Source organism: Geotrypetes seraphini, chromosome 15 (genome assembly GCF_902459505.1).
Source record: "Geotrypetes seraphini chromosome 15, aGeoSer1.1, whole genome shotgun sequence".
NCBI classification, from domain to species: domain Eukaryota; kingdom Metazoa; phylum Chordata; class Amphibia; order Gymnophiona; family Dermophiidae; genus Geotrypetes; species Geotrypetes seraphini.
Genome location: NC_047098.1, coordinates 68,311,185 through 68,336,919, shown reverse-complemented (window position 1 = coordinate 68,336,919; position 25,735 = coordinate 68,311,185). Strand labels below are relative to the sequence as shown.

At 46.7% G+C, this 25,735-nt stretch overlaps 1 protein-coding gene across 1 annotated transcript in view; it reads right to left on the bottom strand.

The window, feature by feature from the left end:
• BAZ1B (bromodomain adjacent to zinc finger domain 1B) overlaps nucleotides 1–25,735 on the bottom strand; it is a 139,444-nt gene that overhangs the window by 53,769 nt on the left and 59,940 nt on the right. The window contains exons 9-12 of the mRNA XM_033921450.1: nucleotides 21,159–21,289; nucleotides 12,496–12,604; nucleotides 9,187–9,285; nucleotides 6,605–6,782 (exon numbers count right to left, since the gene is read on the bottom strand). Of these exons, the coding sequence (XP_033777341.1) occupies nucleotides 6,605–6,782; nucleotides 9,187–9,285; nucleotides 12,496–12,604; nucleotides 21,159–21,289 (517 nt within the window). The remainder of the gene's footprint in view (nucleotides 1–6,604; nucleotides 6,783–9,186; nucleotides 9,286–12,495; nucleotides 12,605–21,158; nucleotides 21,290–25,735) is intronic.

Below are 25,735 nucleotides of genomic sequence, written 5' to 3'. Positions count from 1 at the left end.
TTGGTTGTTTCTTTACCAGTTACTAGAATGCCAAGAACTCCCAAGGCCTTGTATGTTTAAAGGAGAAATTAGGTTCTTACCTGCTAATTTACTTTCTTTTAGCTTCTCCAGACCAGTAGAGGTTAACTTTACGAATGGGTATATATCTAATCATGACCAGCAGGTGGAGACTGAAAACAAAACTTTGGGACAGTATATACTATCCTCCCTTCTCTATTTCCCTCAGTCTGCCGAATAGCCAAGCAGAACCAAGAACTGGAAAACAGGAAGAAAACAATACTCCGAACAGGAGTAACAAATAACATACCCAAATGCTGTTGGAAAATGCAGAGGAGAAATACCCGAAGGAAAATGTCCCCACAGCTCGCCAGCTAAGCCAGCCGAGCCACAGCCGCTGTTCTTTAATTCTCCCCGGCCCTAGAAAAATACTAGAACCCGCAGCAAAAAACAAAAACTGCCCGCGAAAACAGCCCCAACAACAACAACAACAACAGACAGGGTGGGGACCTCTACTGGTCTGGAGAAGCTAAAAGAAAGTAAATTAGCAGGTAAGAACCTAATTTCTCCTTCTTTAGCACTCTCCAGACCAGTAGAGGTTAACTTTACGAATGGGACGTACCAAAGCAGTCCCTCTCACGGGCGGGACCCCCGAAGGGCCGATACCAGAACACGCTCACCGAACACCGCGTCCCGACGCGCCTGAACATCTACCCGATAATGTCTAACAAAAGAATACAAGGAGGACCAAACCGCAGCCTTACAAATATCCACCGGAGGCACGAGCGACGACTCAGCCCAAGAAGCCGCCTGACCCCGAGTGGAATGAGCCTTGAGAAACTCCGGAACAGGCTGCTGTTTCAGAAGAGAAGCGGAAGCAATCGTCTCCTTGATCCAGCGCGCAATAGTAGCCTTAGAAGCGCCAGCTCCCCGACGAGGACCAGCCAGGAGGACAAAGAGATGATCGGACTTCCGGAATTCCTGGGTCCGCTGCACATCAGAGCGAAGGACCCGACCGACATCCAACTTGCGCAGCTGCCGTTGCTCAGAAGAGCCCTCCCGACCACCCAAGACCGGGAGAACCACCGATTGATTGACATGAAAAGAAGAAACAACCTTCGGCAGAAAGGAAGGAACAGGCCGCAAGACGACCCGCTCCCTAGACAACTCCAAGAAGGGAGCCCTACAAGAGAAAGCCTGCAGCTCAGAAATACTCCTAGCAGAAGTAATGGCCACCAAAAAGACCGCCTTCAAAGTAAGGTCCTTCAAAGAACAGTCGTCCAAGGGCTCGAAAGGCGGGCGCACCAAAACAGAGAGAACCAGATTAAGATCCCAAGAGGGAACCGAGGGCCGTAGGGGAGGCCTAAGCAACTTGGCCGCCCGCAGAAACCGAATCACATCAGGAAGAGCCGATAAACGCTGACCTGACACCAACCCTCGAAAGGTCGACAGGGCCGCAAGATGAACCCGGAGAGAAGACCAAGCCAGGCCTCTATCCAGGCCATCCTGCAAGAACTCTAGAATGTTAGGCAGAGAAGCGCGAAAAGAGGTCACTCCCCGCGCCCGACACCATTCCTCAAAGAGACGCCAAACCCGCACATAAGCCCGAGAGGTAGAAAGCCTCCGGGACCCCAACAGTGTAGCGATCACCTTGTCTGAATATCCCTTCTTGCTAAGGCGACCCCTTTCAAGAGCCACGCCGTAAGACAGAAGAGAGACGGGTCGAACAAGGGAATGGGACCCTGCATCAGAAGGTCGTCCGAGAGAGGCAGAGGAAGAGGAACCGCCACCAGGTGTCTCACCAGATCCGCATACCACGGACGTCGAGGCCAATCCGGAGCCACCAGCACCACCAAACCCGGATGGTGAACAATGCGAAGAAGCACTCTGCCCACCAGCGGCTAAGGAGGGAACACATACAACAGCCCCTCCGTTGGCCACGGCTGGACCAGAGCATCCAGACCCTCGGCCAGCCCTTCCCTGCGACGACTGAAGAAGCGGGGCACTTTGGCGTTGCCACTCGTGGCCATCAGGTCCATCAGGGGCTGCCCCCAATCTTGCACTATCAACCGAAACGCTCCGGCGCCGAGAAACCACTCTCCTGGAACCAGGAAGTGACGACTGAGGAAGTCTGCCTGAACATTTTCTACCCCGGCTATATGAGAAGCCGAGAGGTCCAGAAGATGGGACTCCGCCCAAACCATGAGCCGAGCCGCCTCCTGCGCCACAGGAGTGCTCTTGGTGCCCCCCTGACGATTGACATAAGCCACCGCCGTGGCATTGTCCGACAGGACTCTGACCGACTTGCCCAGCAAAAGGGAGTGGAAAGCTAACAGCGCCAGCCTGACCGCTCTGGTCTCCAACTCGTTGATCGACCAGGAGGCCTCCTCCGCGGACCAGGTGCCCCGAGCTGAGTGGCCCATAAACTGAGCCCCCCAACCGAGGAGACTCGCATCCGTAAGGAGCACCGTCCACTGCGGGAGATCCAGACCCACCCCCTGAACCAGGTGAGGGGTCCGGAGCCACCAGCGCAGACTGCAGCGCGCCAAGCCTCGCAGGGGAACCGGAACATCCAAATCTTGCCTCCGGGGAGACCACCTCCGGAGCAGAGCATACTGAAGAGGACGCATGTGGGCCCGCGCCCACCTCACCACGTCCAGGGACGCCGCCATTGACCCCAGGACTTGGAGGAAATCTCGCGCCCGAGGACCCCGGGACGCCAAAAGCAGGCGAATCTGAGATTGCAATTTGCTCACCCGGGCCTCTGGAAGGAAGACCTTCCCCAAGGAGATGTCGAACATAACCCCAAGGCACTCCAGACGCTGAGCCGGGACCAACCGACTCTTGGAAAGGTTGACCACCCAGCCCAGCGACCGGAGAAACTCCACCACCCGAGCCGTAACCCGGGAGCTCTCCTGCAACGACTTTGCCCGAATCAACCAGTCGTCCAGGTAGGGGAGAACCAGGATGCCCACCGACCGCAAGGCTGCCGCGACGACCACCATTACCGTGGTGAACGTCCGAGGAGCCGTGGCCAGACCAAAGGGAAGCGCACAGAACTGAAAGTGCCGCCCCAAGATCGCAAAGCGAAGGAAGTGCTGATGAGAGGCCCGAATTGGAACCTGCAAGTAGGCCTCCGTCAGATCGAGAGACATCCAGGATGGGCCGAAAGGTCCCCTCCTTTATGGCCACCACAAAGTAAATGGAGTACCTGCCGGTGCCCCACTCCGTAGGGGACACCGGCACCACTGCCTCGAGATCTAGCAAACGCTGAAGGGTCTGACGAAAAGCCTGCGTCTTCCATGGAGTCTGACATGGAGAAGCGAGGAAAAGGTCCGGCAGAGAGCGGGTAAACTCCAGAGCGTAACCGTCCCGCACCACCTCAAGGACCCACTGATCGGACGCGATCTCGGCCCATTTGGGGAAAAATTTGCGCAGCCGGGCCCCCACCGGAACCAAAGGGGGCGCCGGCAAGGAGTCATTGCGCAGGACGGGAAGCGGGGGAACCGGCGGAGGGATTCCCTGCCCCCCGACGGGCCCCCCGAAAGGGCTGCATGCGCTGGAAGAACCGACCCCGGGAAAAACCCTGAGCCGGGAAAGAAGCAGCCCCACGCCCCGGGCGATACTTGCGAAATTCCCGCAAACGCCCCCGGGCAGCCCCACACCTAGACGCAGGGCGGGCACGGTCCTCAGGCAGACGGGGCACCTTCGAGTCCGTCAGAGTCTGAATCAACTCATCTAATTCCTCTCCAAACAAAAAGACCCCCTAAAGGGAACTTTAGTAAACTTAGCTTTGGACGCAGAATCCGCCGCCCAAGCGCGCAGCCACAAAATACGCCGCGCGGCCATGCCATAGACTTAGCCGAAATCCGCACCAAGTCATAAAGAGCATCTGAGAGGAACGAGGCAGCCATCGCAATCTTCGCTACCTCCTGATCCACTAGAGACCAGTCATCAGACTCCCGATCCAGGACACGCTCAGCCCACCGAAACACGGCGCGAGCGACTAGCTCCCCACAAACAGCCGCCTGGACCCCAAAGGCAGAGACATCAAAATCATACTTAAGAAGAGTCTCTAACGCACGCGCCTCCGAGACCCTAAGAGCAGAACCGTCCATAACAGGCACGGTATGCCGCTTAGGAAGTGCCGAGACCACCGCGTTCCCCATTGGCGAAATTAAGGTAGCCCTACCTCCCTCCGGGACGGGATACCCAAGAGCCAAGGCGCACACCAAACGAAACTGCGCCCATAGGCCACTGCGCCAACACAAAATCCCGCAAATCCTGACGCACAGGAAAAGAGCGGGAACCAGGACAGACCCCCTGAAGCAGAGGGGCCCCCATACGCGGGGTCTCCGGCGGCGCCACTGCAAAAATGCAGCACCAAGGAGACCTGCTACACAGGTCTAAAAGCTCATCCCTCTGAATAAAAAAGCGCACCACGGACGCATCTGCTCTGGAAGACGGGAAACCCGCCGCCCCGCTGCCAACAGGCGTCCCCTCTAGAGGATCCTGGAAGCCCGCCAAAGCAGCCAGGTCCTCAACCAGGCCAACACGCTCCTCCGCCCACCAATTCGCAATCCAAGCCCCCCCGCGGGCGCTTGGATGAGGGAGGAGGAAGAGGGGACGCCAAACGAAAAGAGGGAGGCAAAGCCATAGGGGGCGCGGAGGGAAACCCCCCCCGAAACCCCCCAGGCGCACGTGGGACCCCCAAAAGTCCGCACAAAGAAAGAAAATAAATTGGGGGCAAAAAACCCCCGGGGGTCCCCAGGGACTCCCTGCCCCAGCAGGGGTCCATGCTGAAACCTGCCCCTGTGTTCGCCATACAGGGGGAAGGTCACCTGAGGTTGCAGACAAAATGGAGGGGCCAGACAAAGAAAATGGCGAAGTTCCCGCCAAAAATGCTCCCTCCATGGCCTGTAGCGGCTGAGAAGACTGAACAGTCCCAGCCGCTAAGACAGGCAAGTCGGCATCAGCTGTCAAAAAATCAGCTGAGAGGGAATCCTTCGGGGAATCCCTCCGTGGGCGGTTGTGGAAGACCGGGCTTCCCCACTGCTCCAAGCCGACTCGCGAGGCACCATCGGCGGGGAGCTCTGGGCGCCTGCAGCCGCTGCCGACGGAGCTCCACCACCTCACCGACCCAAACCGCCGAGTTCAGGCCGGCCGCGAGTGCCTCGCGGCTGGACTAAAATTGTGGCCTACTCCCCCGGAGAAGGGCACAATTGCTCCAGACGCGACCTAGCTATAAAAAAGTGCTGGTTACATGAAAAAATACAGTAAAATACAGTTTTCTTAAAGGGAAACAACCCTTCAGACCAGCACTACCTCAGGATTTTTTTTTTTTTTTTTTACAGAACAGACTCCACAGGCTCTCGAAGCAATATGCCTTGCTTGACTTAGGGGGCAAGGCTTACTGCTGAGGCTCCTCTAAAAAAATGTGGGGAGGTGGAGGAAGTGGGGGGAGGGACCCCGCTCGTGACCCGCCGGGTTTGACACCCCCGAGGTCGGACGGACCCCCAAACAGGGCCCGACCAAGCTCCGTCCGGCCAAAAACAGGGACAATAAACCCCTAAACAAATTCCAACAGCCCTACCAAGAGAGATGGGTACAGATCACTCAACACCTGCTGGAGACTGAAAGAAGACTGAGGGAAATAGAGAAGGGAGGATAGTATATACTGTCCCAAAGTTTTGTTTTCAGTCTCCACCTGCTGGTCATGATTAGATATATACCCATTCGTAAAGTTAACCTCTACTGGTCTGGAGAGTGCTAAAGAAACTACATTTTTGTGTTTGGTATTTTTTTCTGTGGCTTCCTCCAGAGATGGAAGAAAGAACTGAGGAGGTGTGTAGCCTGCTCATATAGTTATTTAAAGCAAACAGGTGGATATGAGGGACACATAACTACTAGCAAATGCTACATCGTTGTGTCAATCATAGGTGTGCCACAGCTATTGGATGAAGGCGAAGGGGAAAGGAGGGGAGGTGTGTCAGCTTTCAACAAGCGCGCATAAGACACGCCTTTAATACACGTGCTTGAAAAGTGTGCTTTTGAGTTTTTATCCCCCAAAACTACTTTAAATTTATGTGAATGGCATATTTTTATTTTGTTTTATAAGCCACAGCCAGAAACACACGCCTAAGACACGCTTTGCACAGTACTGGCACCCTCAGACCAGCCAGTAGTTTTTGGTAGTCAAAAGCCAGTGCCACGTTTGGGGAATCATCTGACGATGATAGAGAATCACGTGGAGTGCTCCTTTAAATATTGATGAGCCCATTTTACTACCAGTTTAATATTTATGACCTTGTTGTAACACATTTGCACGGCAGAGTCAGAGCCTGCCAGTTACCTTGGAAAAGACCACAGTGAGCCATTCTGATAATCGGCCAGTAAAATACTGCCACACTAAACTGGCTGGAGCCAGTTTAGCGACCCTTGTTAAAGGCACAGTAGTTTTAAGAATCCTCCCCATATTCCATACTGAAAGTAGGAATTGCCCCATATTATCCTCAAAGCATCAAATAAAAAGCTACTCAGAGCAGAAATGGAACAGCACTTTCAAATGACAATACTGGTCTCATCTTCAAAATGTTCTATGTCTTACCCTGGCTTCAAATTCAGAAGTTTCTTCAATATATCCCAGTCCTCCCTTCTGCAGCCGAGTGGCCACCTCGATGAGATCACTTCGAAGAAAGTTCAATAGCTCTTGATGTCCATCACAGGATTTCAGCCCTAAGTTCTGTTTGCGAGCCAGGTGAATGGAATGTACAATGTCCTGGTATCTGTAGAGAATGGAAGACAGCAAAATTTTGCTTCTGAAACTTTAAAAATGCTATACTGCATGCCATATGCTCAGCAGAAAAATGCAGAATTCAGGTGAATTTCTAAAATTTCTTTTTTAGCACCTAAATCAAGCAAACGATTCTTAATAGAGGAACTCTTAATCCCCAACTCAGCAATGCAGACTCAAATTGACTACCAGTAAACAGGAATGTGATGCCATGTGCAGAGACTCACTTCAGAGTGTCTACTGAATAAGACAGTAGGGAATGAAAGGCAAGGGTCATGTGTAAAAAACAATCACTTAATTGTAGGGCTGTCCCTGCCTATAACTGGAATTGCCTTAAGACAGGAAAATCAATCATTTTGAAGAATGAGATCATAAAGATGCAATGTGTCCTATTCATCTTATGTTCCTATGTGTCACCAATGATTGTACTGTCTTAGAGACAACTACAATATACCTTTAGGACAAGAGAAAGATAGCAAAGCACAGCTACCACTCATTACCTACAATCCTTGACTAAGGAAAAGAGATAGAGCTGAAGGGAGGGGTGCCTAGGGTACACAGGTGTTATACTCCTAGGCTGGCCAAACAAATTCCAGATACATCATCCAGCAGTCTGGGCCAAACTATCAATTTACAGACACAGATAATATCCTACCAGACCAGAGGAGGCAGCATAGGAAGTTCTACCTTCTAGAGCAGGGGTGTCCAAGTTTTTGGCTTCCCTGGGCTGCATTGGTCGAAAAAAAATTTTCTGGGGGCCACACAAACTCAAACACTGCAGCAAGACAGAGGGAGCCGGCAAGACAGTAAACACCCGGGGCAGCAGAGGAAAACATTGCATCGCCCTCGACCGGGGCTGCACAAAATACTTCACAGGGCCGCAGGTTGGACACCCCTGTTCTAGAGACTGAGAGATACTGTACTAGCTAATGAATAAGGTTCTAAATTGAAAACATAGCTCATCACTTTTCAGTCTCTACCTGCTGGCAGAGAGGCATAACTCAAGCATCTGGACTCGTCTAGTGAGTTGATGAGGAACTTCCCCCCTAATATGCTGTATTGCCCTCCTCTACATTTTTGCAACCCAAATGAATGACCCTACAATTTCTTAGCACCACATTTTAGCTGTCGATTTTAGGCCCAGCTTGTCCAATCTTCGTAATCAGGCCAGATTTTCAGGATATTCCTAATGACACATGCATGCTCCTATCTCTAGATAAGCACTGCCCCAAAGCTTTGGGCGAGCAACCTGGGCGGGTGGTACACAGCCACATCATCACTAAAGTTAAAAGGGGATCGATTCCGTACAAACTTAAGGAAGTTCTTCTTCACCCAGAGAGTGGTAGAAAACTGGAACGCTCTTCCGGAGGCTGTTATAAGAGATAACACCCTCCAGGGATTCAAGACAAAGTTAGACAACTTATTACTGAACCAGAACTAAGCAGGTAAGGTTAGTCTCAGTTAGGGCACTGGTCTTTGACCTAAGGGCTGCCATGGGAGCAGACTGCTGAGCACGATGGACCACTGGTCTGACCCAGCAGCGGCAATTCTTATGGTCTCCCATTTCACCCTCATTTCTGTTTTGTCATGTTTAAAGTTTGTATGTTCTACCTATGTGTCATTGATGTACATCACTTTGAAAATTTTATATAAGCGTTTTATCAAATTTTAAATAAAACTTGGAAATTTGGATAGGCTCAGGAGTAATCTAAGGAAATACCTTTTTACAAAAAGGGTGTTAGATGCATGTAACAGTCTCCTGGAAGAGGTGGTGGAGACAAAGACAGTCTGAATTCAAGAAAGCGTGGGAATCTCAGAGAGAGGAAGTGAGAACGGGCAGACTGGATGGGCCATTTGGCCTTATCTGCCATAATATTTCTATGTTTAAGTAGAGGCACCTGTATCAACAGGCTTAGAAACTGTTCTGCTCAAGATGTAAATCAAACAGTAAGAGTAACCGCCAACAAAGGCTTCAAAGGAGCACAGAACTATTCCCATATAAAATGGAAACATACAAAATGCTTCCTAGCCCCCAAGGGCTGACATTCAAGAATCAGCTTGGAGAAGTATAAATAGACAAACAGTAGACAGGTGCAGGAAGGACCGGCCTGGAGTCTACAATGTCTCGCCTATGAAGAAAGATGTTAGCTGGAATAAGTCAATCAGAAGAAATCAAAAACTGTGTAACTTAAGACAAGCAAAGGGAACCAATGAAGTCATCATAAGGTGGAGAATCACCTCTGCTTCTGGTACAGGGCCCCTAAAAGAAAAGGTCATGAATTGCAATAGCAAAGCATATAAGACATGAGCTTAAGCCCATCAGTTAAGCCAGAGAGACAATACTGACAGCAGCACTGACCGACAAGATTGCAGTCAAAATAAGAATGCTCACTCACTTTTTCTGTAGTCGCTCCTTCAGCTGACACTCTCTTACTCCCTGCAGATGCAGACAATCTATTAGCTCATCCAGTTCTTTCTGGGTGTCACACAAAAACCTACAGTGCATAAATATACAGATTTCAGAAAGAGGTAACAGTATAACAAACCACATAAGTATGCTTTCCATGTCAATTTATGACTTAATAAACAGCTCTTACCCATGATTAGAACAATTTGCAATGAAATTTAAGTCATTTAGTTTATAAAAAAATAAAACCAAAACTCAGATTCATCATACATGGCCTCTTCTCATTGTATTACCATAAGGATTAAACTTCTAGAAAATTTTCATCCAATGGGCTCAGCACGTTACCAGTGAAGTTATGTTTTGTTAATCAAGTTTTCTATTCTGCCTTTAACTAGAGAATGACACAGGGACAGAATTTGTCCTTGCAGGAAACTATCTCATGTCATACTTTAGTGTGTATCTCAATCTCAGTCCTACATCAGCATTCTTCAGTGCAAGGCTTAAGGGTTGGTGGCAGAGTCCATTCAAACTCCCGATTCTTCTCTTTCTCTCCTTAAACAATGACAGGGATTGTTTCATGCAGTTAAATGCGGGGATGGGGACAAATTCTATCCCCATCTCATTCTCCTGGAGGTTACAATGTACAAAATGATTACACTGGTCAACAAAAAAAAGTTTTTCTTTGCTACTGAGAACTTAAGAAATGTTCTTAATTTAATGATGCTGATTTCAGATCTGTAATTGAAATTCAGTAGCACCTCAGGTTTCTGAGATACACGTTACTGATTTTTTAGACAGTTTGCCATATTGGCACAATATTGCAAGTACGAACTGTGTTCCACCAAACTTCTGTTAAGGAGTTTACTCTGAAAACAAATACGAAGACAATAAGGAGACATGTTACAGCATATATTTACACCTCTCAATTCACACAAAAGTAGTGTCAGCATGTTCAGAAATGTTCGACACTTGTTTTTACGCTTGTACTGTACATTTGTTTCTTTGCAAGAACCAACAATAGTCTTCCATCATACTGGGATTGAACTTTCCCCGATATCTGCTTTCCATCACCTTGATATCTTGATGAAATCTTTCCCCATTCTCATCACTGACATCATCAAGATTGGGTGGGAAGTCATCAAGTTTAGAAGTGCATTTTCACTGACATTCTGGCACCCATTAGCTGATATGCTGTCAGCATGTTCTTTACAAGCTTAGCATAATTCTCTGATCTGTGATTACCAAGAAAATTCTGAACCACCAGCACAAATGCTTCCCATGCTGCTCATTCAGCTGGGTTCAGCTTCTGTTTGAATGCATCATCAAGGATCAGTTCATGGATTTTGGGGAGGTGGGAAGGAATCCTCCTGTCCTGGCTCACCACTGGATCACCAGAGCTTAAGGCAGGTCTGGAGAATGTCCTGCAAAGCATCAGAGAGGAAGTGGGGACAGGATGCAGAGCCTAACAGGGAAGGGAGCTGGGTGGCAGGACAGGGCACTTTAATAACTCATACATAAATTTCCTATTTCCCTCAAAAGTTTTATTAGTTGATATTTCAACATTAATTTTATAAATGTCAACATTTGCTTTATACAGGTGGAAAATGCCTCAGATGTGGAGCACCAGGAATATGGAGTCGGTAGATAAATCCTTCGACTCCTCAGTTTCTGGTACCCACAACTCCGACTCAAAATTGTCTCCGACTCCTCGACTCTGACTCCGACTTCACAGCCCTATGGAGCATAGCACCAACTGGTGTCAGAATGTGAAATGACGGCATTCCTAATCAAATCATTGGCAATAAAACCACCTATCAGTTTTATGTGTAAGAGTTGGTTAACATCAGTCCAGGTTCAGTGGGTTTTTGATAACTGTGTATGTCTCAAAGTTACTCATGCACAGTTACAGTTCAGTGCAAGTCTAACATTCCAAGAGACAGGATGTCAGGAGAGTCCTCATGGAATCAAATAAAACTGCTAGATTTGGAACACTATTCAGTGATAAAATCTCACAAAAGAAGGGAAAAAGCCAAAGGAGATCCATGAACACATGACTGCAGTTTATGGTGAGTCTTCCCCATCAACCTACAAAGTAAAATTTTGGAGCAAGTAAGTGGGGTAGAGAGTTCATTGAAGATGACCCTCACACTGGATAACCTGTAGAAGCAACTTCCACAGAAATGTGCAAGAAAATCAAGGATTTAGTTTTGTCATACAGATGAATTAAGGTTTTCCGAATAGCTAAAGAAATGGGCAAGAAAATCAAGGATTTAGTTTTGTCATACAGATGAATTAAGGTTTTCCGAATAGCTGAAGAAATGGGCAAGAAAATCAAGGATTTAGTTTTGTCATACAGATGAATTAAGGTTTTCCGAATAGCTGAAGAAATGGGCATCTCGGCAGGAACAGCTTGGAAAATAATTCATGAAAGTTGGGCATGTTCAAGGTTAGTACAAGATGGTTTCCAAGAATGCCGACGCCGTGTCAGAAGGCCACAAGGCTCCAGTGCTGTCAGGAGAACTTGGAGATGCTCCGTAAAGATCAAGTGAATTTTTTCCCATCACTTGATGACTTGGGTCTATCACAGAGATCCTGAGTCCAAAATGGAGTCAATGCAGTACAAGCACAAGTCATCCCCACCCCAAAAGTTCAAGGCAGAAAAATCTGCAGGCAAAGTCATGGCAACTGTCTTCTGGGATGATGGACTTTTGCTTCTGGAGTTCATGCCACAGAAGACAACCATAACTGGGAGAGTTATGTCAACACAATAATCTCTTGGTGGGAGTTGATCAAGGAGAAAAACAACAAGGAGAAAAAAAAAAAAACCACAGCAGGTGTGCTGCTTCTTCACAATGCGCCAGTAAACATGGCACAATAATCACAGGCTGTCATCCGAGAATGTGGCTTCTTCATATTATTTCCTATTCTAAATTTTGGAAGAAATCTCTCTATTTCAAGTGATGAAGACATCAAGGAAGCTGTGATGTCTTGGTTTGAAGGTCAAACAGAAGAATTCTTTTCAAAGGGTTCAGTCATTGCAAGGAAAGTTGATAAAGTGTATGAAGCTATCAGGGGACTATACTGAAAGATTACCCCCCCCCCCAAAAAAAAAAATAAAAAAAAATTGAAAACTTTTCTTTCCTACTGAGGTAGATAGATTATTGAACACCTCTCATATCTACTGCTCCACTGATCGAGTTTACGAAGGGAGACTTAACACTTGGTTCTCTCAAGCAGAAATTAAGGTGCCAGTCTAAAACAAATTTTTCTAGCAGCTTCAAAAGGAGCGTCATCATACCATAAATTCTGTCCTTGATTGGGTACGGTGGTTTCTATAGGCATTTGAGTTAAATGTGAAGATGTCTGAAGGTCTACACTGCTGTCAGCATCATCATTCTCCATCTTATCTGAAAGAAAATCATGTGTAAAAATCACTTTGGGTCCTATTTTTGGGGGAAAAAGACTATATAAACAAAGAGAACATAGAACTATTAGAGGCACAGTCTGCTCTTCCTCAATATGGTATTTTTTTTTTTTTTAGGATTGTTCTAGTGGTCAATCTGGCCTATTAACCATCCAACCTGTCGAATGATTACCTGCTATGTGAGTGAAGACAAGACTCCTCAATGGCCAAATTAACAATAGATTTAAAATTATTCTGTTATATAGCACAGTTACTTACCATAACAGATGTTATCCAGGCAGATATTCTCATGTGGATGTGGGCGACGTCCACATGTGGATGACATCCACAGAGCCCTGATGCACTGTTGCTTTAAGAACTTTAGAAAGTTCATGACTTTTTTTAAAAAAAATTTTTTATTCATTTTCATATATCCACAAGTGTAACATAGAAATTTAAAACGATCTCATAAAACATACACTTGAATTCCTTTCATATACCACTGTAAATACAATATATTATTTTCTGTATTTAAGAACAAAAATAACTGAAATATATATATATATATATATATATATATATATATATATATATATATATATATATATATATGTTCATGACTGACCACACCGCTCATGCGCAAGTGCTTTCCCGCCCGACATAAGCGCACGTCTCCTCAATTCAGATAGACAGCTAAGAAACCAACCAGGGGAGATGGGTGGGTTGTGAGAATATCTGCCTGCTATCCCTGGATAATACCTGCTACGGTAAGTAATTGTGCTTTATCCCAGGACAAGCAGGCAGCATATTCTCACATGTGGGTCACCTCCAAGCTCAACCAAAAGGGGATGGTGGGAGTGTTGGCATTTAGGAAAATAATTTTTGTAATACTGAAGATGCTGAAAAGCCTTGAGAGCATTGAAATTAGCTCTGAGTTCCAATAGATTTATGTGATGGCGACTATCTGTGATGGACCCTTTAGTATGGAGACCATCTAGGTGAGCTCCCCAAGCGTAGGTCGAGGAATCTGTCATGAGAACCTTCTGGTGAGGGGGCTTGTGGAATAGAGGTCTGCACGGGAACAGGAATCCTGCAGGGATCCACCCCCCCCCGGCCCACGGGACTCCCACAGGGACACCCCCCTGGCCCAAGGGACTCCCACAGGGATGAAAACAGGATTCCATTTACTGAAGCCTACCTAAATACTGGTGAAGCAGGCATGCAGCTGAGAGACAAGTCTGACGCTGCAGCGGAAACAGCCATGCAATGAGCAGTGAGCTCAGCATGTACACAGCTGAAAGCCTTGCTTGCTGATTGGTCCTGCGGCACGGTAGGGCGGGATCAGCAAGCAAGGCTCTCAGCTATGTACGTGCTGCTTGTTTGCTCTATGGCTGCAGGTCTCCTTTCTCTGGGGCACCAGACCTCCCTCATACAAAGGCTGGGAATGCAGAGTTGGTTCTGTTCTCAGTAGGGGATGCCTCGGTAGGCTGGACTGCATCACGGCACCGCCTCATTGCTCAGCCACTGGGAACCCAGATTCGTTACTATTCTGGGTGGAGGACACTTGGGGGGAAGGGAGGGGGGTTTGTTTGCGCCATCGTGCTGGCTCACCACTCTGCCGGCAAAATCACAGAGTCTGTCCCATTCTAGGGGGAGAAAACCTAGCAGGGACCTGGCTGCACCACAATACTGGCTTCTAGAAAGCACAATGGACTGGGGGGGGGGGGGTTTAGCAGTGTGTTGCACCATTTGGACCCATGTAGACTTGCACAGCCATTCTGATGCTGACCTGAGGTCCCTTTCTCTCCAGCATCTTCCTTCTCCTCCATTTCCATCCAGCATATGCCCTCTCTCTCTTTCTCCTTTCCATCCAGCATCTGCCCCTCCCCCTCTTTCCATCCAGAATCTGATCAGTCTCCTCTCTTCCTCCTTTCTGCCCCCTGTCATCCCATCCATCATCCACCCTTCTTTCTCCCCCTTCCATCCAGCATCTGCCCATTTTTCCCCCCTTTCAGCCCAGCATCTGCTTAATTTCTCTTTCTCCCCCTTCTATTCAGTGTCTGCCCCATCTTTCTCTTTCCTCCCTTCCATCCACATCCTCCCCCTCTCTTCCCTTCCATTCAATGTCTTCCTCCCCTCTCCTTTACATCTATCATCTGTCTTTCTCTTTCCCCAGGCATTCCAGCTTGTCTTATCTTTCCCCTTTCATCCAGTATGTCTGATCCATCCCCCTTTCTATCTACAGTATGTCTCCTCTCACCTCCTACATCCAGTATCTACCCCCTGACACCTCAGCCGCCACAAGACTGATGCAAAGCCTTCCCTCCGATGTCAGCTCTGACTTCGGGGGAAGACTTCTGGGTCGGTTACATATGGCGTGCTGCAGGCTGCCTCCAATCTCTGCTGTTATCTGGACTCGAATGAAGGGGTGGGAGGGAGAGCATTTTTGGACACAGAAGGAATGAACTGGGGAGAGAGGAAGGGAGAGAAAGAGATGCTGAGGTGGGGGAGGGAATAGAAAGGGAGAATTGGGTGTGGGTGTGTCAGTGAGCGGGAAAGAGATGGTTGTGTACACACGGGGAATGGAAGAAAGAGGAGAATTTTTGGTCGTAGAGAGGGAGGTACCGAATATGATAGGGAAGAAAAAGATGAGAGTGAGAAATGTGGTAGCAAGGGAACAGTGGGACAGACTGAAAGGGATGCAAGAGGGAGGAATGATGGACAGTGGTGAAGGGAATGGAGGGAGAGATGTGGCTTGGTGCTGGAGAGGGGTGATAGGAGAATGTTGGGTATGGGGCTGGTGGGCAGGCACGAAAGATGAGAAAGGGATAAATGCTGGACCATGGTAGGAGGAACCAATGGACAGCAACAGAAGAATTTACAGAAGATGGGAAAGCGGAAAAAAGAAACTGAGACCAACTTTATGGAAAAATAAGTCTCCAGACAACAAAGGTAAAAAACGGAATTTATTGACTAAAATATGTTAACTTTGGGAAATGTATATAGCAGATGTCTTTGTATTGTGTTCAAAAGAAAAGGAAATGCATTTCTGGTTTTATTTCTACAGTGTTGAAGTACTTGCTGACCCTTGCTGTGACTGGTGGGGATCCCCAAGCACCGCCAGCAGAGGACCTCCTCTAGAGACAGCCAGAACTCCCCTCCACCAAGCACAGCAGTCGCTGGCAACATCCATGAGCCACTGAGGTGCCAGCATCTGTGACTCAAGAACGTTACTGCTGCCTGCCAAGCTTGGCAAAAGGGACACCCTACCAACTGCAAAGGAAGTCCTCAGCTGACAGTTTGAGGGTTCTCATCAGCCGAGTATTTATATTTTATATTTACATTACAGGCTCTGGTAGAAACCCGTTTACAAAGTATGTAGTCTTCCCAATTAATATTTCCAAATTAATAAAGTCTCTGCTTATTTGTAAATGGGTCTTTACCAGAGCCTATAATTCAGTAGCATAATTAAATGAAATAACTATTTCTGAAGTTTATAGGGATGGGCGGGGACAGAAGGGATTCCTCGCTGGAACGGGTGAGATTTCTGTCCCCACGCAACTCTCTATTGTGGAAAGCAAAGCATCCACCATTGAAGAGATTGCTGAAGAGAAGACGTTACTGTAATGTGCTGAGAAAGTGGATCGCGAGCCTCCGACCACTGATAAGCTAGTGTCCACTGAGGAATCCTTAGGTGAGGTCTGGCAAAAGGAGTCATGTGAACTGTAGAGGCCATGTGACCTAGAACCACCATCATGTGCCTTGCTGAGAGTGAAGGAAGGAGGGACACTTGATGGCAAAGTTGGATGAGAGCATCTTGACGTTGCTGGGGGAGGAATGCTCTGAGATGTACAATATCTAGAAGAGTCCAATAAATTGCATAGTCTGAGAAAGCTGGCTGCAGTTGAGAGTTAGGAAAGTTGATTTTGAATCCCAAATTTTGCAAGAACAATACAGTCTGTTGTGTCGCTACAGTAACCCCTTCAGACATAGTCTTTGATGAGCCAATCATCCAGATATGGAAAAACTTAGAAACAGATTTCACAAGGCTGCTGCTACCACTATCAGGCACTTGGTGAAAACTCTGGGAGATGATGCAAGGTTAAAAGGTAGGACCTTGTATTGGAAATGCTGATTTCTCATCTGAAATCTGAGAAACTTGCAATAGGCTGGATGAATGGGAATGTTAGTGTGAGTGTAAGCCTCCTTGAGATCCAGAGAGCATAACCAATTGATGTGATCCAGAAGGGGATACAAAGACACAGAGACAGCATCCAAAATTTTTTTTTGACGAGAAATTTGTTTAGAGCTCCAAGGTCCAATATCAGCTGAAGATCCCTAGTCTTCTTCAGGACAAAGAAATACTGGAAATAAAATCCTGTGTTCTGCTGGTCCAAAGGAACCTTCTCAATGGCATTGAGAACAAGCAGAGCTTCAACTTCCTGGAGAAGGGAGGACTGAAGAGGGTTGGAAGGAAACTCTTGGAGGATGATCTGGAGAAATGTGAAGGAAATGAAGAGAAAATCCTTCTTGAATGATATTGAGAACCCAGAGATTGGAGGTGATCAGTTGCCATCGATGATAGTAGTGAAGCAGATGACCTCTGATGGGAAGAAGGAGAGAGATATTTTGATTGAACTTTTGCTCTCCAGAAGATGATCAAAAAGGCTGATTTGACTTGGGAGCAGCAGGGGTCTGAGATTTCTGAGGACGCTGATGTTGCTTTTTTTGTTGTGGTCTAGAAAGAGGAGCAGACTTTGGGGTATAAGGTCTGATACGAGGAAGATGGTTTGTAAGCTTTGGAGGAAGAAGATTTAGACTTAGGCCTGAGCAACGCGTTAAGACTTTTCATGCTCGGAAAGCTTTTTAGTTGCATTTTCAAACATTTCTCCAAAAAGTTCATCCCCAGACAAGGGATAAGCCTGAGCTGAGTGAGAGAATGGGCATAAGTTTAAAATCTGACTTCCGATGTGGTGGCAGATATTTGAAGTAAGTTAACATGGTTTTAATCCAGTACTTCAAATAGCAAGTGAAATAAAAGTTGTAATTGATGACTATTGGCCAGCATGGCATCCTGGTATAGACGTCTAACAAACTTCTCCACTGATCTACCCTCACACCCTGGAGGTACAGTGGCGTAAACCTTGGAAGGGGCAGATTTCTTCAGAGTGGACTCCACTACCAGAGACAGGTGAGAAAGCTAAGGTTTGTCAAAACCAGGGATAGGGATAATCTTATATGGAGAGTCCAGCTTTCTAGGAGTTGCTGGTACAGAATAAGGGGAGTCCCAATTCCTATGAAGAGTCTCCTTCAGGATACCATGCAAAGGAAGTTTGAGTAGCTCCTTAGGAGGCTGTTCGATATCTAAGGTTTCTATATACTCCTTTTAATACTTGGAATCTGCCTCCAATTTTACTTCTAGGTCCTTACCCATCTGCCTGATGAAGTGGGTAAATGAGACTGGCTTAGAAGGTGAAGGTTCCCTATGAGAAATGCAGCAAGGGGAATGATCCACTTAGGAACCATAAGCTTCCGTAGAAGATGGAGATGCCTCATGTATGGATTGAAGATGGCGATCCGAATCTTCAAGAATGGAGGAAGAACAGTACCTACGTTTTGGACAGTACTGACTCAAAGAAGCAGGCAATACAGATCGCTTACGCTTGTCCGAGTGTGCAGGAGAATGATGCTTGGATTTAGAAGAACGTTTGCCAGATTTAGAAGATGGAGAACGTGGAGATGAATGTCTGAAATGACTGATCTATGCCCAGAGGAATGGTGCTTTTTATGCATTTGCTTTAGTGAAGGACAACGGTGCCTGGAGGAGCGACGCTTTAGTGAAGGACAACGATGCCTGGAGGAGCGACGCTTTAGTGGAGGACAACGGTGTTTTGAAGACCGGTGTCGAGAAGCGTGGCTCGATGACGATCGGTGCCGTCAAGGCGGTACCAATGAGACAGCGGTGATACCTGCATCTCGCATGCAGCAATGCTCAGGTTGGGCCAGTACTGGAGGAGCTGACATGGGAGTGAGCATCTGGAACATTTCCCCAAACTCCAATTTAAAGAGAGCATCAAGCTTTTCTTTAAAGCATGCACCGATACCTGTGGCTTGGGTGCTGGTATCACTGGTGCCGCAGCTCGCTCCAGAGAGGATGACATCGATGAAGATGCACCCTTCGAGGTTGAAGCAAGCTGCATCAATGGTCTCTGGCCAGTACAACTTGACTCTGTACCTTTGTGGCCTGAGACACCGTATGTGAAGCTGGTGACTTCTTAGTTGATGGAGCTATAGACTGCGACACCAACAAGGAAGTAGTTACCTCCAATGATGGTGGTGCCTTAGATGTCAAGGGCTTGGATGGTGTCAGAGGTACCTGTGATGTGTCCATGGTATCGAAGAGTTGTTTTTGCTTAAGACGATTTTTAATGGAATGCTTCTGAAATGTAGAGCAGCGTGAACAAGACTCAACGTGGTGGTCTAGGCCCAGGCACTGGATACACCACTTGTGGGGATCAGTTAAAGAAATAGGGTGCTGGCACCAGCCACACTTTTTAAAGCCGGTTAATGGGCAGGACATGGGAGGGAAAACAGCCTCAGCCAGGATTTTGATAAATTATATATATATATATTTTTTCCTTTTTCAGTGGCGCGGCAGAGGGACTCACCGGCAGGAGAAAGCCGCAAAGCAGCCTGTTTAGCGTGCTGCAGCTGCCAACACTGGAGGGAGGTTTGTGCCGGTATGTGAAGAAGCGGTATGTCCCTCCCCTCCAGTCCCTGTGCAGCACTTGATGCAGCGCCTCCTCCCACCATTCCCGTCTGCATGTGGTTCATTCAACAGGTGTGGCTGTGAGTTCAGGCGTGCACTGTGAGTTGGCTACAGCGCTCGAGTGCTGGTGAGGCTCTTGAGAGGAGCTGCTGCCGCTCTTAATAAATTCAACAGGTGCAGCTCCTGAGTTCGGGCGTGCAGTGTAAAAGAGTCGGCCACAGCGCTCGAGATTTTTGGCTTTCCATCTTGATGTAGCCAGATTTTTTGAAGGAAGCATTGCAGCTGCATCCTCCTGTGCGACAGCCGTGCCCAATGTAGAATCTTAACATTATCTTGCAGGACCTCAGTAAGGCTCCGTTCGAGCCCTTTCAAGGGGAGTCACAGATGGATCTTAAAGTTAAGTTTTTTTCTGTTAAGCTGTTTCAGAGAGCAGAGTCTCGGCGATCCAGACTTTCCTCAGACTTACAGAAGGTGGTGTCTCCCTGCACGCAATACCTTCTTTTCTGCCAAAACTGGCCTCAGCCTTCTCCATAAATCAAGAAGTCAGACTGTGATCCTACTGCCCCTCAATATCTCTTCTCTCTCCTTATACACCTCCCAGAGAAATCCGATCCTCAGATAAACTGCTCTTAGCTGTACCCTCCTCCTTCATTGCCAATTCCAGACTTCGTTCCTTTCATCCAGCTGCCCCTATGACTGGAATAAATTACCCAAGTTTGTCTGTCAAGCTCCTTCCCTTGTTTAAAAGCAGACTGAAAACTCACCTTTTTGATATAACCTTCAATCCATAACCCTACTTCTCTGCCTACCAACCCAGCCAGCTGATTAACTGTATCCATGACATCCTGTTTAGACTGTAAGCTCTTTCAAACAGGGACTGTCTTCTTTGTAACTCTGTACAATGATGCATACTTCTGGCAGTGCTATAGAAATAGTAGTAGTTGTAGTAGTAGATTGCATTTAGCCTGCTTATTGGCTCAGAAAGGTAGGTATTTCCAGAGGCTGGATTTTTTTTCCTATCCAAAATGTTTGGTCTGAAGAGTGATGACCTAACTACTGCAAAATACAAATGAGGGCTACAAATTGTGTTACTACTGGTTGCTCTCAGGTAAGTAGTTTGTTCGGTTCCACTTTGTTTGAGAGTATGTTTCTATTGGCATTGAGATTTTGCATTTTAATTGTTGCAGAGCACAACAAAATGGGCTCAGTCGTGGAGTTCCCCATATTTCGCCTCCTTATTTCTTCTCAACTGCTTTGGTATGAACTAAGGGGCTACAGTACAAGCCCTGAGATGCAGGAGGCAGAGCCAAGAGAAAAAAAAATGTATAGATGATGCCTTATATACAACTTGTAAATAACCCACTGGTTCAAGACTTGTATGTCTTCCTGCTAGAAAGAAGATTATCGAGTTAAGAACCTAATCTTTCCATACCGTCCATCGAAATCTCTTCAGGGCAGTTTACGGTGTGCCTTAAGAGTAAAAATACAAAATTCATATGGCTGGAAACGGAGACAACCAAAAATAATTTGTTTTGGCCAGCAGAAAATGTAGAGCTGGTCCTATTGGCTAAACTTTAAAGCGATGTCCTTGTTTTGCCAAAAGAGGTACATTTTACAGAAAGATATGAAACTTGCTGAAAATAGGTGAGAAGAAATGTGGTCACCTAATCCCCTTAAGAATGTCTAAACAAAACAAAGGGATAGATTAAGTGGACAACATGCCCTTCGTGTACATTAGGAAAGAATTATTAAAGAAGTTGGGACTTTCTGCAATTACATGCATACTAACCTTCAAAATCTTGATCATCCTCATCCTCATCATCATCATCAGGAGGGAGAGTAAAGCTGTAGTTTATACTATCATGAACCCAACCTTTCTCTATAAACAGTCCTGGAACTTCATCTGAAAACAGCCAGTACCTGCAAACACCCATTAAATAAGGCATGAAATTAGAAAGCTATGCCGTACATAAAGAGAGCCATATATCTAATAGGGGCAATTTTCAAGTCTTAAGTTATTTTAAGAAATGCATATACTATTTAGCCACAGACTTTGCAACAATTTCCAAAGTGCATGCCAATATTTTAGCTTTGATAACTGTCATTGATACAATGTATATCTAGTCATTTACACCCACTTTTTCTCTGGGTAAAATTTTCCCAGAATGTGCAATGATTTGAGAATGCATTACAAGCATATTTTCCCTCACCCACCTAAATATGCTGCTAGAACACCTTCATTCAACTGGCTGGAAGTAAACATACAGAGCCATTGTAAGAGTACTAGGTGATCTATTCATCTTCAACCTTATAGCAGTCCTGCCATCTCTCAACCCACAACCAAACAGCTTCCGCAACTCATCACTATTCTTCCAGTTCAGAACACATACTCAGAACTTCCTGATGCAGACGAGATGCATCAGGAAACACTGGCCTTGTGACCACATTTCATACATGTTTGCAGAGACTTGCTTAGGGAAGAACAGTGATGGGAAGTTACTAAATGGTTTCAGTCTCTCCACCCAACTGACTCAGGCCTAGATTCTCAAAAATATGCGTAAAAAACTGACAGGCTGCTATTGCAACCTTTATAGTCATGATTTTAAAAAAAGCAAATATTCTCAAAATAAGCTCATGCAAATGAGATTGGCAGAGAATAGTGAATATTCACTAAATTTGCATGTGCCCATTGCTGGTGATAGCGATGGGCACATGCACAGAAATGGAAAAAAAAAAAAAACAACACCCCCAAAACAAAACCCCAACAAAAAAACAACCCCCCCCAAAAAAAACCCCCAACAAACCAAGCTGCCAAAGTCAAGAAACTCTCCACCCAACAGTTGAAGAGATTACCAATCTCTTCCGCCACAAAGCAACACAAACCAAACCCCCTCGATAGTGGGAGATATGCCCATGCTTTACTGCTGCCATACAACCCTCTACCCCGATGACCCCTGCCCTCTCCCTTACGTAGACTAGAGGGATGCATACTTCCTCCAGTCAGCTGGCCCACCTCTGGCGAGCTTTACCATCTCTCGGAACATAAGCAAAAATGGCCGAAGTGAACAAGAAAAAAAGGATCTTGATGCTGGGAAGCAGCCCAGCGAGAGAAATGTGTTCATTTTGCTTGATAACACTTAATGGTAGAGGATCTAGCAGCAAGGAGAACTGACATCACCAACTGAGGAACAGGAATAGATTTTAGCATTTCCTGTTCAGTTTCCAAGCTGTCAGATAGACTAAGTTTTGATGCAGAATTTGACCATCCTGCTGTGTCATGAGGGAGAGGTTGGATCCCAAATGATTGGCAGTACCTCAAGAAGGTCTATAAGTAAAGGGAACCAAATCTGTCTGGGCCATTTTGGAGCTATGAGGATGAGTTGAGCTGAGTATCGTAGTACTTTCTGCAGAACTCTGGAAATTAGAGGAATCTGTGGAAAAACATAAAGTAGTGGGCCCGACCAAGGGATGGAGAATGAGTCCTGTGCTATCGCTTGACTGGATGGTAGGAAAGAGCAGAACTGATGGCACTTTGCATTGTTTTGTGCGGTAAAAAGATTGATTAGAGGAGAACCCCAAAAATTGATAAAGCCTTTTTGGGCATTAGGAAAAAATTTGAGTAAAAGACCATGGTTTGTTGAGACTGAAAGACCTGTTCCACTGCATTATTCTGGGAAAGCAGTGTTAATTTCATTGAGAGCAGAGGAATGTGATGAGGGTGGGAGGGTGGCAGTCCCTGATGTATTGGATTGCCTGGCAGAAAATATAGACAATATCCTTGTGAGATGATATTTAATACCCATTTGTCCTTTGTAATGGTCTTCCAAACAGGGAGAAAGTGACTCAGCCAGCCGCCAACTGGAATGTTGTCAAAAACTAGTATTGGTTTTAAAAGAAGAGACCTGAGTGATGGTAACTTGTTTTCTCTCTCTGTCGTAGCTTCTGAGGAAAAGAAGCTGCCTGAGATTGTTGAAGACTAGGCCTGTTGTATGGAATGAATTGTCTCCTAAGGTAATATTGCTGAAAAAGTTGATAAGATTTGTGGAAATTGTAAGACTGTTTACGATATTGTTGCATTTGGTCTGGAGGATAAGCTGAGTGTTCACGCATAGCTTATTATCCTCCTTTGAGACATTATCTTTTACTTTTGCACCAAAGAGGCTGTCTCCAAGACATGGAGCATCCGATATCTGAGGCTTTAAGCCAAGCTGTGTGGCGAGCCCCAATGATAACTGCTGCCATTCTAGAAATCATATCATAGGAATCATAGTTGGTTTTTATAAGATGGTAAGTAGAGTCATGAAAAGCAGTAAAGATTTGTTGCTATTTCTGGAGAAGCTCCTTCCAGCTGTTGTAGTACTGAGTGTTGAAAATGAAGGATCTGAAGCTGATATGCTATGATCTTGAATGAAATCATAGCCACCTGATATACCTTTTGACCCACCGAGTCTAAACTTCTACAGTCCTTCCCAGTAGGGACATTGTATTTCAAATTTTTGAGTCTTTGTCTTCTTAATAGCTGACTCTGGAACCATCGAATGATGAGGTAACTGTGGCAGATCATGACCTGGAGCTTTTTGTACTTTGTATTTAAGCTCTAAGCATCTAAATACAGTAGAAACTGAAAAAGGCTTCTGCCAGTTGGAAAGCTGGAGGTCTTGAAGAACTTGATGCACAGGTAGAACAATGACTTCTTTGGCTGGAATTTGACATAACTGCAGAATAGTTTGAAAATCTTTTCTGTTTGTAGGTAAAGTAGATTGGCTGAGGAAGGTGGGAACCTTCTGAATATGAATAATCCTCTCTTGGTTGAGATGCAGTGGTGGGCTGAGGTGGAGGAGGTAGGTCTTAAGTGTTTGTTAAATGAACATCTGGGTCAGACCAGACCCCTGTTGTACAATGTAAAGAAGGGGTTGAACTGGGTGAGGCGTCAGCAACCCAAACAGGAGACGGAGGAGACTTTTAAAAATGAAGGAAAGTCAGCCTGAGAGAGATGATCAGGAATCTCCTGTCTTGGTAGTGGAGGTGCCTCTGGAAACCGTGGAGGAGGAATAGCTGCCTGGAAGAGAGCAACACTATCCGACATGAAACGCTGGAAAAGACTAAAAAAATCCTGTTACTGAATCAGGCATAGGGTTTTGTTGTGGAGCAGGCTCTGGAAGTTAATTGTGGTATTAAAGCTGGCAGAGCTGCATACTTTGGAGATAGAGGGGCTGCTGGATGGTGATCTGCTTGTGCTGTATGCTTACCCTTTGACAGATTTTTTGAAGGACTGTTTTGGGGGGCTTACCTTAAGCCATTGAGGAGGGCTCTGAAACTGAAAACTGGCCTGAAGAAACTTTTTTCTCCGAGTTCTGTCGGCTGGATGAAGTAAGTACTGAATACCCTTCAAACGTCAGCAGAGTGCAGGCCGGCAGTGAAGGAGTTTCTCTGTCAGAAGTCTCAGCATGTTTTCTGCTGCGGGATGTACCAACATTCCTTGCCGTTTTTACATTTAAAGGCGAGCAGCAGTTCGTCGATACAGGACCCTTGGGGGGGGGGGGGGAAGAGGAAGAACTTCCAGGTAGAGAATGACACGGTGGTTGTTACCCGCGGCTAGCCGCGAGTAGCTGCGGGTAACCCACCGAAACGGGGAAAGAAAAATAGTAGTCGCTACGGGGACAAGGCCATTCACCGCCCCATGGAGCAGTGAATGGTCTTGTCCCTGCAGTGAGGCAACCAAGGATCGCGCAGTCCAGCAGCCCCCACCCGCCCGATCGCAGCGTTCAGCCAGGTCCCTCCCTCCACCTCACCTTATATGCAGAGTTAGTCAGCTTTCTTTTTCGCCCAGCAGCATGCTTTCAAAAAGCCGCACACATGTGGCTGCTCGAGTTGTTCAATCTTCTCCTATGCTGCAACTTCCTGTTTCCGGTTGCGTCAGAGCAGAAGATTGAACAACTGAGCAGCCGCGCGTGCACGGCTTTTGAATGCGTGCGGCTGGGCGAAAAAGAAAGCTGGCAAACTCGGCATCTAAGATGAGGTGGAGGGAGGGAGCTAACGGAACGCTGCAATCGTGCGGGAGAGGGCTGCTGGAGCGCGCATGTTCCCAGCTCACACTAGGAAGGAGGGAATGAAAGGGAAAGAGATTCTGGGCAAAGGGGATGAAGAGGGAGAGAAAGAAAGGGGAGGAGAGGCAGGTGAGCCAGATGCTGGAAGCAGGGGGGGGGAAGAAAGAGGGAAAGAAGCTAGATGGGGTTGAAGAGACACATTGGTGTGGAAGAGGAAGATAGGGGAAATCTGGACACAGGAAAGTAACAGAAAGAGGGGAAATTATGTGCATGGGGCATAGGGACAGAGACATAAAGGGGACATGCCATGGGGATGGTA